Source organism: Chlamydotis macqueenii, chromosome 1 (genome assembly GCF_036417535.1).
Source record: "Chlamydotis macqueenii isolate bChlMac1 chromosome 1, bChlMac1.mat, whole genome shotgun sequence".
Lineage (NCBI taxonomy): Eukaryota > Metazoa > Chordata > Aves > Otidiformes > Otididae > Chlamydotis > Chlamydotis macqueenii.
This window is the reverse complement of record NC_141556.1, coordinates 4,476,768-4,491,089: the sequence shown is the minus strand read 5'-3', so window position 1 is coordinate 4,491,089 and position 14,322 is coordinate 4,476,768. Positions and strand designations below refer to the sequence as shown.

Below are 14,322 nucleotides of genomic sequence, written 5' to 3'. Positions count from 1 at the left end.
AGCTGCTCCACGTGAACAGATCATCCCCGGGCATTGCCCTTTGCTCTCAAAGGAGAGAAAAGAGTTCATCATATGCTAACGGAAGGGTCTAAAATGGGTCCAGCTCATGATCTGAGGGTGCCAGTTTCTCTCCGTTCCTCTCGCGGAAGCCCAGGTAACTGCCTCACGTGAGACACAAGATGCTGTAGACATCTAGGATTAGGTGAGGTCTGTCCCACTCATGTTTTCACAGAATCACAGGCTGGTTGAGCTTGGAAGGGACCTCTGGGCGTCATCTTGTCTGGCTCTTCTACTCAAGCAGGGCCACCTGGTGCCTGTGGCCCAGGACCATGTCCAGATGGCTTTTGAATGTCTCCAAGGACGAAGACTCCACAACCTTTCTGGGAAACCTGTTAATTAAGTTCTTGATTGCACAGAGCCAAAATAAAGTAATGCACTGGAGAGGAGAGAGATGGTGTCTGGTATTTAAGAAAAGTTTTAAATGTCACTGTTTAGGTAGCAGATCCACAGATTGGAATATGCGTCTTGTAGCACATCCAACCAGAGATATTGGGAGCGGTGATGTGAGTATTTATCAGGACAAAGTGCCTTCACAGTTTTAACTGTGTTGTAACTACACTGATTTCATTGAAATGTGATGAATGCTAGGCTCAATCTTTTAGCCCTGATTTTGTTTCTTTAGTTCTTGGGCCAATAGTCTTGCTACATTTTGGTGCTGAGGAGTCATCAAAAAACCTTTGGCTTCCTTTGGCAACACTCATGTTCTTAGGTGCCCAACATGTTCACTAGTAATTCTGGCTAGCACTCTGAGTTTTTCAAAGTGAGTTTTAAAAGTCTTCGTAAGGGAATGCTTTCAGCCCTCCCTCCACTTCTCCCTCCCATCCATGGAACAATAGGCTCTCAAAGCCAAGGGTATGAGAACTGAGGATTAGGAAGAGGATACATAATTTTCTCTTGCCCAGTAGTCACCAGAAGTATTAGTGGGGTGTGGTATAGGCAGAGAGAATACATCTCCGTTCACACAAAGAAGATGCAGATATTTTGGTTGTTGGCCTTAGTCTTTGGGTCTTGTTAGCTTTCCACACTGATGGTACATTATATAGAAAACATGCAACTACTTGGATTTCCTTTCTGCTGCCAGAGACCCTTTTATTTGTTTTTCCTTTTGTCTTTAGCCTAAGTACGCTTCTTATTTTTTGAAACAAAGGAAATGGCTAAATAATTACATCAAACAGAGGAGGGAAATATATGTACATATATTTCTTCCTGTTAGAGATTTTTTTGCTACCAAATTTGATCAGATATCTCTGTTTCTGTCAGTTCTGGAAGAAATTTTTAGCCTTTTCATGCCATGGACCACTCATAAACTATTCATTGTACTATTATGCAGTGCCACATATGCCCCTCTTCATAGAGCAACCTGTGCCTGTATATCTGTAGGTCCCTTCCAACCCTAACTGTTCTGTGATTCTGTAATTCTAAATGCAAGTGGCTTTCCAGAGAAAGTTCATCAGGCACTTGGCTATCGTGTATCCATAACACCCTTCAGGGAGATGCCATCCTCACCCAGAGAAGAACAGGATTGTCCTAATCTTCTGCATCCAGCCCCAGGTGGTGCTTTGCCTTTCACACTAGCTTCTGTAAAACTGCAATATTGCCGATGGTTTCCCAGCTGAGTGCAATGCCACATACAGGGGTCCTTAGACAGTCTTCAGAGGAGGTCTGATAGCTGCTGGTGGCCCATGATCTGTGAATTCTTAGGGATACGCAGTAGACAGATTACAGGATATGTTTCTCTCTTTCTGTCCTATCCTGTCTTCTCCAGAAACCTAGTGGTTTTCTTCTCTTTTAAGCGCACTATCCAACACAATTTATGAGACCTTGCCGTTTTCCTGAACACTCAGCACAGTTGTTAGCTAACCTCCCCTGGAGATCAGATGGAAAGGAGAGTCGTCCTATTCTGTCCATTGTACAGATTGGCCTTACATAGGGTAATAAATTCATGGAGAACTCCTGGAAAGCCTCTCCTGCAAAAATATCTTATCAGAGAATAGCTGCAGTTGGCTGCATGGGCCGTCTGTTTGCAAAAGTGTCAGAAAGTGAGCGCTCAGCACTTGTGAATATTCAGTCCAGAGTAGCTGGTGTTTCATTCCCAGTGCTAACTGTAGCTGTTTGTCTCCATTTTATAAAACAGGAAGAAGGAGAAGATCTCACCATATCCAGGACACAAGCGAAGCAACAATCCGCTGCAACCTGGCCACACACTAACAAAAAGTTGTTCTGACTTTTACCATCACCCTAGACTTTTGCACAAGGGGCTGATGGAAACTCATCGCTCCACACTGCTAGGTAAGAAAGAAGACACTCAAGCAAGAGGCTACATCTTGGTTTCTCAACTTTTCCTGTCTCCTTGACGGTCTTGCCTCCTGTTTCCTTGAACAGAGAATCCAAGTTTTAAATTCAGCCCAGCCAGAGGAGCAGTTATCCTCATTCTTTCAGCCGAGAAAACCCTTTCCATGTTGTTCACAACTGTGATGAAAAGAGAAGGCTCTCTTGCCAGAGACTGAACGTGTCTGTCAGGAAAATACCATTTAGAGGTAAGAAAATGCCATTCTCAGCAAATACTCTGGATCTCCTTCTGTGGAAGGCTAGAGAAGCTTCCCTCAGGACAGAGCATTTTATGTGTAAAAAGGAGCAGAGACTGGGGCTGCATCCCACACCACAAGTCATTCAACTTTTTGATGTTGTAGTTGAACGAGATATTGTTATCAATATATTTGACAGATATCAGCTGGTGATAGAACTCATGTCTTTTAACTTTGGTGGTCCAAGACAGACATCTGCAGCTGTGTTCAAAGTGCCTCTTGCTCCCCGTCGACTAGAAGGGGAGCCGAGAATTACAAGCTCAGAAGTTGACACAAAAGTTGAGTGTTACATCCCAGTTCTTGGGCCCAGATGGCACAATGATGGGCACCAGCTACAGCAGTTAATAATTTCTGGCTTCGCTAAATCTTCTCTCTGGAAGCTCTGAAAGAGCTTACAGACAAGACCAACCCGAAGGCTTTGTTGTGTTTCCGGGAATCTTGATTTTATATGTTTCTGTTTTCAGCTGCTTAAAATTATCCTGCGATCCATTTTTATTTTTTGCTCCACCCTCTACACAATGTGGTTCATATGAGATGAATTTTCTCTTTATAGCTTCACTTATGAATATGGGTCAGCACCCAGGCAGTTGAATGCCCAAGATCATTTCCAAGCTGGATATAAATAGTACACAGTTATTTCACAGTTTCATGTTCAGCTTGTAGACTTCCAACAGCCTTGTATTCCCGAAACCCTTTCTATTCTCATAGCATTTGTTTCTTGAAGGCGTGACTCAACATAAATTACAACAGAGGTTATCCCAGTCAAGAAAGTCCCGATTTGGCTTCTGTGTATTGTCATTCTCATTCCTGACGACTGGCGTTGAGTCACTAGTGCTCAAAACTGCTCTTGTGGGTCTTTCCAGCCCTGTGATGAGTTCAGCTATGCGGTAAAGCCGGCAGCTGGGTTGCGCTACCTTACGCACGTTGAGCGGCGCTTGGTCAGTCCGTCATCTTGCTAGACAGTGAAGGAAGTCCGAGAGTCTCCAGTTGGATGGATAATTAACGGCCAGTTTACCCCTGTCCGACAGAGATAAGAGGCTAGTTAAAACCAAGGGGGTTTTTAGACTCTTCCCAAATATCGTCTGTCTTTTTTTTTTTGACACAGGACTTGTCATGTCTCCCTTTCTGCGTATTGGTTTATCCAACTATGACAGTGGCCCTTACCTGCCCTCCCAGGGGGAGGTGATTAACCCTTACTGTGCTGTGATGGTTAAAGAAGCCGTGGAGTCAGGTAAGTGGGGACGTGTTAAATATGCCTGTGAGCTTTTATAAGACACGTGTGCACCTTACTGTGTCATTTCAGGTGTGTAGGAAGCACACTGGTAAAGCTTTATGAAGGTTTGTGAAGTGTTTTTTTTTTGTGTGCCAGCACAGCGCAAGTTTGTGTTTGGCATGACCTGCAAGACAACCTGATTTTAGGATGATACGCAACAAATCTACGTCTTCAGTTTGAGATTATTATCAACGGAATTACAGGTCCCGGTGTCTGACAGAGCAGATGAGCTGAGCTGTATTCAGTTTCGCTTTTCTATGAGCAGTTGCTGGTTTGTCAGTGGGACTCCAGATGGATGAAATCTGTGTCCTAGAAATATCCTGGGAGGGCTGTCTTTGTTGATCACATTTTTTTGAGGAACTGACAAGTCCAGCAACTTCCATTATTTAAAAAAAAACAGCTCTCAAACAGCCCCAGTCTTTTCAGAGAGAGTTAATTTCTCTGTGTAGTTGCTGTACTCTGTAAAATGTTTGAAAGTGAAACCTCCTGCTAAGCTGTTTTCTGTGCCTAGATAGATGAACTGTTGCACACTTTTCCTGATTGAACAACATTGATGAGTGCTCATTGGGAAAACATTTCTTATATGTCTTATGCATTGAAAACAGTCCCAGTGAGAGATGAAAAGTTCTTCAGTTCTGCTTTTCAAGAATTACGAAGATCAAGACCCTCAGTGTTAGTGAATTCCTCGTATTGGCTGTTATTTATCTTATATCTTCGATAAATTCCTAATTTGACTGCTGCGATTCTTTAAAAAATTAAATCAACTCAGAAATCCCTTTTTATACTTTGAGAGTCCCCATGATTCTAATCTCCAGAGGATGCTAAAGCAGATTAAAAAAAAAAAAGAAATTTCAGAATTTTAAAATAATTTAGTGTTTCATTGGATTTTTTTGTTTGTTTGTTTGTTTGTTTTTTAAGAGTCAGCATTTATCATATTGAATTTTATCTTGGCTTAAGTGATACTTTAAATGATTCTGGAAGATGTAGTGGCTGGTAGATCAAAAGGAAAGAAAATACTGAATGACAAGATATCCCCAAGATCTCATTTTTTACTGAAAGTATTTTCTATTTCAGCTCTGTGCAGGGCTTGAGTGTTTGCTGTAATGAGGCCTTTGAAAGCCATAACTCAAATTGAAGTCTCTCAGTTCAAAAGTGAATAAAATCAATTTGGTCAGAACAGACCTGTATTTATTCGTCTTACACAGAGCTGAAGGCATCTTGTGACATCTAGCAAACTCAAATGTACTAACTAAGGGATATAATTGTTGTGCTTCTGATAATATATTATTATTATTATTATTATTATTATTATTATTATTATTATTATTATTATTATTATTATTATTATACCTCCACCAACCAGAAGTAAAAAAGTGTGTTTGGGGGGTACTTTTCTCCATTAGTGAGGACCGAATATGGGAAAAATGACATCCTGCTGTTAGAATTCTGTTTGCTGGGGTATAATTGCACTCGTCTAGCGACTGCTCAGAGCACGGTGGGGCAGCCAGAGGGACTCCTTGCCATGTCAGTGACAGCAGCAGGAACCTCCTGAGATCGATTCACCTCCAGACTCCCCTTTTAGGATGGGTTGAACCACCCTTGGGAGGTGTTAATCTGCTGCAGGTGGAGGGTGTTTAAGTGTGTGGATGGCCAACTTTACTTTAAGGTGACTAAGACAAGATGAGGCCACGGTGGGATCCATCTCCCTTGTAATTCCAGTCTTCTGCAAGGATATTGATATCTCAGGAAGTCAGCTACCTCTGCATTATAGCCCAGGGGAACAAACAGAGATTTCCGTGGTGGGATTCATCTTGAGGAAGACATCCATAATGGCTCTGATGAATCATAGCCTGGAAAAGCTCAGTACTCTCCACTGGGCAGTTTAGACATTCCACTCAGAGGTACACGTTCTACATTCAGTGAGATGAGCCCGACACTAAATGCCAGAAATGCTCTCAACAGGATCATCCCAAGGAGCTGCCGTGCTCAAAGAGGCTTAGAGAAGGCAAAAGGCAGTGAAGGTCTCAGGATAAACATTACATTAGCTGAGTATATTTAAAATAGCTGCATCCCTACTTTGTGGTTTTTTAGGGTTTTTTTTTTTTATCATAGTTTGCTTTCTGGTTCCCTGGTTTCACAAAGCACGTGCTACTCAATAGTAATGGGATTCAAAAAAATATTTGTATCAGTGCCCTAACATGCAATTTCTGGCTGAAGTGGCATGTCCAAGGAGCAGGAGTGAACCACCAGCACTGCTGGTAAGAGATGCAAACTATCCTGACTCCCAGACACACGGCCATTAAGATTTTTCCAGCGCAAATGATCGCTGTATAGCAGTGAGTGTGGAATACATGGCAGGGCATGCCTAAACCCAGAGCTGAATTCAGGATAGATCCAGTCCTAAATCCCTGCAAGCTCTGTACTGGAAGCAGTTTGATGGATGACTCTGCTTTGACTTTTGCCATGTCCTATTACGAATCGGATATATACCATGTTTAGTGTTAGCAAAGTGTCAGGGGTTTTTTTTGTTTGTTTATTTTTTTTCAAACAGAGCAGTGGTAGATGATAAATGTGTTTGGGGAGGGGGGAGGGAATTTAACTCTGACTTTGGGTTCATGTGACCAGCTGTGATGAATGAGTCAGAGGTCCCTCGGGGTCTGGGAGTGATGTACATCATCTGTGGACACGGAGGTGTCACAACAAGGCCACTCTAAAGAATTTCAGAAGCTCAGGAAAGATCTTTTATTTTTTCCATTTGCTTTTGTAAAAGGGACCTTGGTATTTTATGATATAATCTTTAAAAAAAAAAACAAAAAAAAAAAATCCCACACCTCCATACAGTTAGCAGTGTTATAGCAATTTATTACTGATGACAAAGCATTTCAGAGATCATAGGCGCCTCTGAGGTATTAAAAAAAAAAAAAAATCTGCCCTTTAAAATGGCTTCTGCCTTCACAAGCCACCCAGCCTGATGCCATTTTACCACCTGTCTTGGTGACATTTGCTTCGTGAAAGATCTTGCTCCATGTTTGAACTGCACAAGCCTCCAGGAAAAGCACTCCTAGCTACGGTGGAAGCTGCTGCCCGGGAAAGACAGATGCTATTTTATTTTTCAGGAACCCAGGGTTAGATTAATCCCTGGCAGAATTCCACAGACGTCAGCGGGGATGCACCGGGAGTGACTGTCTGATCCCATATATTGGCCGGTTCATTCACATTCCAGGGTTTGTTTATTTAAGCCTTATGTTTGGGAGTGCAATGCAAACAAAAGGACTTATTTTGCAAGTGCTGGGTTTCACATCCATAGAGTTTCACTGATGTAGCAAAGAAATAATGGTCCTTACTGAGATTTCTGTTCTCTGTGATGCTGGGAAGTTTATATCGCATTTTTATGTCTGATTTTTCCTGCTTTTGTTGAAAGGGTGCTTTCAATACATATTGGCAAGCTGGATGGGAATGAATTAAGGCTGCAGTCAACGAGCTCAGTATATAGAATCATAGAATCATAGAATCACAGAATGATTTGGGTTGGAAGGGACTTTTAAAGCCCATCCAGTCCAACCCCCCCGCAAGGAGCAGGGACATCTCCAACCAGATCAGGTTGCTCAGAACCCTATCCAACCTGGCCTTGAATGTTCCCAGGGATGGGAACTATGGGATACGATTGCCTAAATCTGCATATGTGAAAAGTCAACTCTACTTAAGTGATAGAGATGGATTCACCCGACATTGAGCTGCTCTAAACTTTGGGGAAACTGAATTTGAACCTAAAGTTTAGCTGCACAACTGCTTGTCCTACCAGGCAGGACAAGGTTGAGAAGTGGTTTTTGCTGATCTCAGCTTAGTTTTGCAATGCAAACCAGTGCTGACGGTCAGAGCGTGCTGCCACTTCAGTCAAGTTTATGTGATCGGACCAAGTGTAAAACTACGCTGTGAGAGTCGGGTGCAGGGTCATGGAGTGACATTTCAGCAAGTCGGTACTGGTTGCAAGATCCCGCATGCCTCTCCTCAGGAAGCTACTTTCTCGTCCTAAATCTATCTAGTGAATATAGCTTGTGTAGTGGCTCTGGCAGTCATTTCTCCAGGGTATGGGGCGGTGAAGGGAGATTTTTTGTCATAATGTCACAGCCCTGATATTTGTTCTCTCCCCAGTAAACATTCTCTCATTTCCTGAGATGAATATTACACAATCAAGAGTCACTGTTTCCTTTTTTCTCCTTCTGTCATGCCTCCAATAACTTTGGAGTCTGTTCACCAGTTTTAATCCATCCTGAAGGTGAGGCACAAGCCTCAGAAATCCTGGAGCTCCTGCCTGTGTAAATCAAAGCTGAGCAGAGAGAAGAAATCTGAATTAGTCCTCCCATCTAGGGAAGGATTTTCTCCAACACGTGTGACGTTCCAGGCTATCGGCTGCATGTGCTTTTCCAGCTGGGTGGGATAAGGGAAAGCCTGGGATTATTGGAAATAGGAGCAGGGTCTTTAGGAGACGAGAGTCGCAGGTCTGCTGCTCACATGACTGCTTTTTATTCTCTTATTCCTCCAGCTTTGCCATTTGATGGGTTGAAAATTTGCAGAGGGTAACTGTGAACTAGAATTTACCTTGAGTAAGTGTCCGGTCCTGTAAGAAATAAAATGAGCTGTATGAAATAAATAAAACTGGCTGAGACTCTTTTCGGAGAGAACTAGCTAGACATAACTCTGCAAGCTAATGCTAAGCCTCAGAGATATTCATTTTTTTACCAAACACCACTTTAAGATGTGTCTACTGTGAAGGAAGATTAATTAATGCACGAGGAAGAAGTGCAGGAAAAGTTTACGAGGTTGAAAACTGTGTGTCGCTATGGATGTGGTTGCAGGTCTGCAAGACAGTTCATGAAGTGACGTCCCTGAGATAGCTGAGATACACAAACTGACTGGACATGCCCTCTAGCTGAACCTTAGTCACAAATTGCACCCAGCTTTTGGGGGGATTGAAGCAAATCCGTTCCATTTTGCATTGCTGTGGGACAGATGATACATCTAGCTGGTTATCTCTGATGAGATTCACCTGATTAGATGTGAGTATCTATGGTGTTAGTCTGCATTTGAGATCTACTCAATAGAGTTAATGGAGTCAAGGGTGGAAATTATATTTTCTAAGGTAGATGTCTGTATTTGGTCAAACGAACACACCCTAATTCCATTGATTTATATTGAATATACTCGCTTCACTGGCTCTGAATGGAGCCAATGTTCAGACAGCTCAGATATGGGCATATACATTGTAGACACCTAAAGTTAAGCGACATAAATCCCATCCTGTGTTTCACTTCACACAGTAACCTCCTAAGACACTCTAACATAGTCCGTTACACACCGTGCCAGGAGAGGGACCTTGAAGTGGGTAAATAACACTGATTTGTCTCAGGGACTGTGGAGTGGTGGCCTTAGTCAGATGAGAAGCAAGTCCAGTCAATCCAAACCACTTCTTGTTGACAGAAAATGGCCAAGTGTACGTGCAGAAGAAGCCCACCATGTACCCACCCTGGAATAGCACTTTTGATGCCCATATCAACAACGGCCGGGTCATGCACATCGTCGTCAAGGACAAAAGTGCCGAAATGGTTTCAGAGACCACGGTGGAACTCAAGGTGCTGGCTGAGAGATGCAAAAAGAGCAATGGGAAGACAGAGATATGGGTGAGCATCGTTAGCTCCTCTTGCAGGATGTGACGGGGAGGTACTGTGGGGCAGGGGAATGGCGTGTGTCTGTGCCGGGCTGTGACTGTAACCAGCAAAGCAGCAGGAACAGGCTGCCTTCCAAGGAATAAGGTTTTGAGTCTACTTGAATATGACTTGAAGGAAAGGCTTCCATGCCTTTTTTTTTTTTTTTTTTTTTAAGAGCATGGCACATTTATAGAACCTGCTCCTATTATATTGAAACATATGCCCTCTGTTAACAAGTATTCTGGTTCAGGTGAGCCATACCCACGTACTAATCTTCGCTTAGGAAACCCACTTGGGACAAATAGTAATATGAGTGGCTAAATGTGAATTATTTTATGTGCTCTGGGGAAACCTTTAAAAATTTAATCTAATATCAAGTAACCGATTCACAGCTGCCTAACTTCAGAGTTATGTCAGAGAAAGTCCTTTAAAATCACTGGAGGTATAGTGGAGTAAATTTGAAGTAATAGTCTTTGTAAGGTTGCTAAATGTAAGGTTGTGTTCCTTGGTACTTCAAGAAAGAAAGTTCTTGATAGTAGTTTTTAAGATGTAGTATTTAGTAGTCATGCCATGAATAACAATAAAGGGGAGACATTTTGGAGAGAAACTGATTTCCTGGATTTTTTGTTTGTTTTATTTCTTATGCCAGTTCTCAGGCTAAGCTCTTTGGATTAAGCAGAGAGTAGAAAAGTCAAAAAGGTCTTAGTTGCTTAACAGACCTAAGAGCAAGATTTGGTAGAGATTTGCACATTTAACAATTAACTTGGAAGGAATCGAGATACTTGGGTATGGAATTGAAAACCAAAAGGCTCTGCTCAGCATCACTCCAGCCCCAGACTTCAAAGCCACTGCAGCCTGGTGAGGAGGAGAGGGGACACATAGGCTGGGGTACTGCTTGCTTGCAGCAAGAGTAACAGACCTGAGGTCAAGTGGAGTTGGGAGACCTTGGTCCTGTTGTGTCCCAGCCTGGTAGCGACTCCTGAGATCTTCTCTTCACTCACTCACCAGTACAAGTCAGGGAAAGTGGTCCCAGATATCCCACCCTGCAAGAGTCATGAGGGGAGAGAATAAAATTTTTCTCACTTTTCTGTGCAAGGGCACTGTTTCACCTGCAAGGTGGAGAGGTAACCTTGCTCAGGCTGTGCTGGAAGTGGATGGGGAAGGCAGTGTTGTGGTTCCCAGGCTGAAGAAATCCTTGAATGTAGGTCCTCTTATTCCTAGGTAAATGGATCCAGATTTGCAAAGGCACCTATGGACAGAGGTTCAGATAGGTGGGAATTTCCAGGTCCAGTGGGAAGGCCAAAAAAATGCCCCATTGCAAGATTCCCTGGGAATGACAAGTTGTCTCTGTAGATAATGCTGGTCCTGAGCTGGTGTCTAAAAACCTGCCTACAGCTTCTGTGGTTTGGTCACATTTATCTCTTCTATCCTACCACTTTGAGAGTTTGATAAGAGATGACCTAGCTTCTTTTCTCTGTAGTTGCTCCTACCCTGCCTTGTTGCCCCAGATGGGTATAAGTAACCCCAAAATTAGTGTCCATTGGCACTCCTCAGTTCCCACTAGGAAAAGGAGATAGCTTGATCCATCTGAAATGATTGTTGCTTCTTTAAATGACTGTTTAATGATTGCAGAGGTCTTTTTTTCTTGTTTTTCACTTATCTCAACCAGCTAGAACTGAAACCTCAAGGGCGAATGCTGATGAATGCAAGATACTTCCTGGAAATAAGTGGCAAGTGATTTTGTTTGTTAATTGATAGATGTGATTTCTGGTTATGTGGGGCGGACATGGTGTCTCCACTGAAAGCAGAGCCTATGTTATTACTGATTTATTCATAGGAACTATTGTAGCAACTTGAAATGAACACTCCAGAAAAGCAATTTTTATTTTATGGTGGAGGTGAAGATTGACTGTTCTGTGATTTGCAAGATTTTTGGCCGTTTGGCCACTAAAATGGTAGATTTTCTCATTACACCAAGTAAGACAGAATAGATACATAAGGAGGCAGCTCCCTCTGAAATAATTTTACTTGTCTGTAAGCATGTAACATGTGCCGTGGTGTGCATTACAGCGCAGATGTAAAGGCTGGGATACAATTTACGGTTGACAACACCTAAGTATTCCAATATCTAAGTGCAAGTTGGGCTTTAAGATCAAGAGCAATCTAGGCAAAACAGGAAAAGGACCTAGACAGTGATTCATCTCATCAAATGCAGGTTTCTGCTGCAAGGTGAGCTGAGTCATTCACTGGGCTCCATTGCCTGCTCCAGCTGGACCTTCAGGGACGTGGCAGCAGCTTAGTCACCCTGGACAGGGGACACACTGTCATTGACGTGTCTTCGCTGGGCACCAAATCCCACCTAGGAGTTTGATGTCCATGCAAAATGCGTTTTGCTTTGTTGGCAAAAATGGTTTGCAATCCAAATGCCCAGTCTCATTCTCCTGTCTTTGATGACAAATGTCATCACCCTCAAATGTGGGTTGATGCTGTAGATATCTACAAGGACCTTCTATTTATAGAAGTACTGAAAGCAGGCAATAGCATGTCCATACTGATATTTTCTTCATCCATTCCTACCTTTAATGTAGAATAGACTATCGTTGCCTCCTCATATGTTGTAAGATATGAGAGGCCGAAGCATAGAAAGTACAAGTTCTGTTTGTATTACAAATAGCAAGATCAGCATCAGATCACATGGAGACCCAGTTTCCACCACCTACCTGTGTAACTTGCTGTGTTGAGTAAAACAAAACAGAGATGAAGTGTGAGATATTGTGTCTAGATTTGTAGACACACGCACATGTGTATATGCATGCATAGTCAGAATTGGTTTGTTTGCTGTTCTAAAAAGTTTAAAGGTGAAATGTGAATAATGGCATGGACACAGAAAAGAACAAAGCAATTTTTGACATGGAAAAATAACAAGAAACAGGATATCTTAGGAACATACATATGTGCTTACTCACACACAGGTACATGCACACGTAGAATTATTTACATACCCACGTATATATATGTACATCTATATTTATGCGTGTGTGTTTGTGTGCATATATAGATAATTATTTTTTTCTTTAATTTCATCTTTTTTAGTGCATGGTTCTTCAGTGCTACACAAAGTTAGATTTTATGTTTAACTGCAAATTATCTCTCCTTGGGAAATTTCTTGTCTACGTTTCAAAAGTAGCGTTATGAATATTCAAGGGAGCGCAGACTCACAAGTTTAAAGTCATTTTAGTGTCCCTCTACAAATGATAGTTTAAAAAAAAATTCAAACAAGCCTTGTGTGGCTTTCAGAAAATGGTATTTCTTAAAAATATTCATTCCCATGAGTGAATCATCAGCTTCAGTCACTTAGTATTTTCGCAGCTGCCTTTTCTCAAGGTGCCTGGTCAGGACACGATACCCTAGTAAATCTTCTGTTTCCTTTCTCCCTAGATGCAAAAGACCTGGCTGACTGCGAGACTGAAGGCTTTTTCTCCTTGCACCAGCGCAGGGGAGCCATCAAGCAGGCCAAAATCCATAATGTCAAGTGTCATGAGTTCACAGCCACCTTCTTTCCACAACCCACCTTCTGCTCTGTCTGTCATGAGTTTGTATGGTAAATGAAAACAGATCTATGCATTTTCCCCAGAATTCCAGCAGGGCTGAACCCTTGGCATCTTACATGTAGAGTTATTGTGTCACTTTAAGGATGTGGTTCACTGTTGTTATTCCAACTGTGAAAACTCCCTTCATTTTTTAGTTTATTTTTTATAAATATTTTTGTCTTTGGCCAAATGCTCAGACATTTCTCATCAGCCCGGTTTGCTATTTGGATATTGTGAAATTCAGAATGTGAATATGTGCTGAAAAGGCTGTGAAAACCACAGAGAATCGCTCCACAGTTAGATTGAATGTAGATATTTAGATTAGAGAAGTTCTATAAAGACTGATAAAAGGCAAAGCTGATTTATTCTGTTTTTTTCATAAATGTTGCTCTCCTTTCTTCTGTGGAGGCTTTCAGAAAATTCAGAATTAACCATTTATCTGTTCATTTCAGGGGTCTGAATAAACAAGGCTATCAGTGCAGACGTAAGAAACTTTTTTTTATTTATTATAATTTTTCACTTGATCTTTTCTTAAGGTATTTTTTTATTAACACCATGACACACTTGTTCTTTCAGAATGTAACGCTGCCATTCATAAGAAGTGCATTGATAAAGTAATAGCCAAGTGTACAGGATCAGCAATCAATAGCAGAGAAACAATGGTATGTATTATTATTTGACTACTTTTAAAAAACTGAGACCTCATTCAGATCTCTCCTACTTCACTGTAAAACAACTTCTGATGAAGCACAAGGTGCTACTGAACTAAAAGCTGTGTGATCTGATCTGTGCCCTTTGTTTTTTAAATTCCCAGTGGTTTCATTACCTCCTACTTGTGATTTACTCAAATGCAGTTGCTGAATAAGTAGTTGCTGAATCAGAACTGACACTTTTCTAGTGTATGAAGCATAGCTCAGAGGGAAATCGTGGACGTGAGGTGGAGATTTATTGGAGGAAATTCTTCACTATGTGATGTTAGGCAGGACATCACACTGAATTTTCAAAGCAGTACTTTAACATCCCACTCTGTGTTGTCTGAGATTTCCAGACAATTAGTGGAAGATCTAGCATCTCCACTTATTTATTTTATTTTTCTCATATCAGTTTAT

The 14,322-nt window shown here is 41.8% G+C and overlaps 1 protein-coding gene across 1 annotated transcript in view; it reads left to right on the top strand.

Moving 5' to 3' along the window:
- The window catches only part of PRKCQ (protein kinase C theta), a 65,430-nt gene that overhangs the window by 16,217 nt on the left and 34,891 nt on the right, over positions 1–14,322 (top strand). The window contains exons 2-9 of the mRNA XM_086744688.1: positions 2,195–2,349; positions 2,443–2,597; positions 3,751–3,876; positions 9,397–9,596; positions 11,293–11,353; positions 13,062–13,224; positions 13,666–13,697; positions 13,790–13,875. Coding sequence (XP_086600814.1) covers positions 3,759–3,876; positions 9,397–9,596; positions 11,293–11,353; positions 13,062–13,224; positions 13,666–13,697; positions 13,790–13,875 — 660 coding nt within the window. The 5' untranslated portion in view covers positions 2,195–2,349; positions 2,443–2,597; positions 3,751–3,758. The remainder of the gene's footprint in view (positions 1–2,194; positions 2,350–2,442; positions 2,598–3,750; positions 3,877–9,396; positions 9,597–11,292; positions 11,354–13,061; positions 13,225–13,665; positions 13,698–13,789; positions 13,876–14,322) is intronic.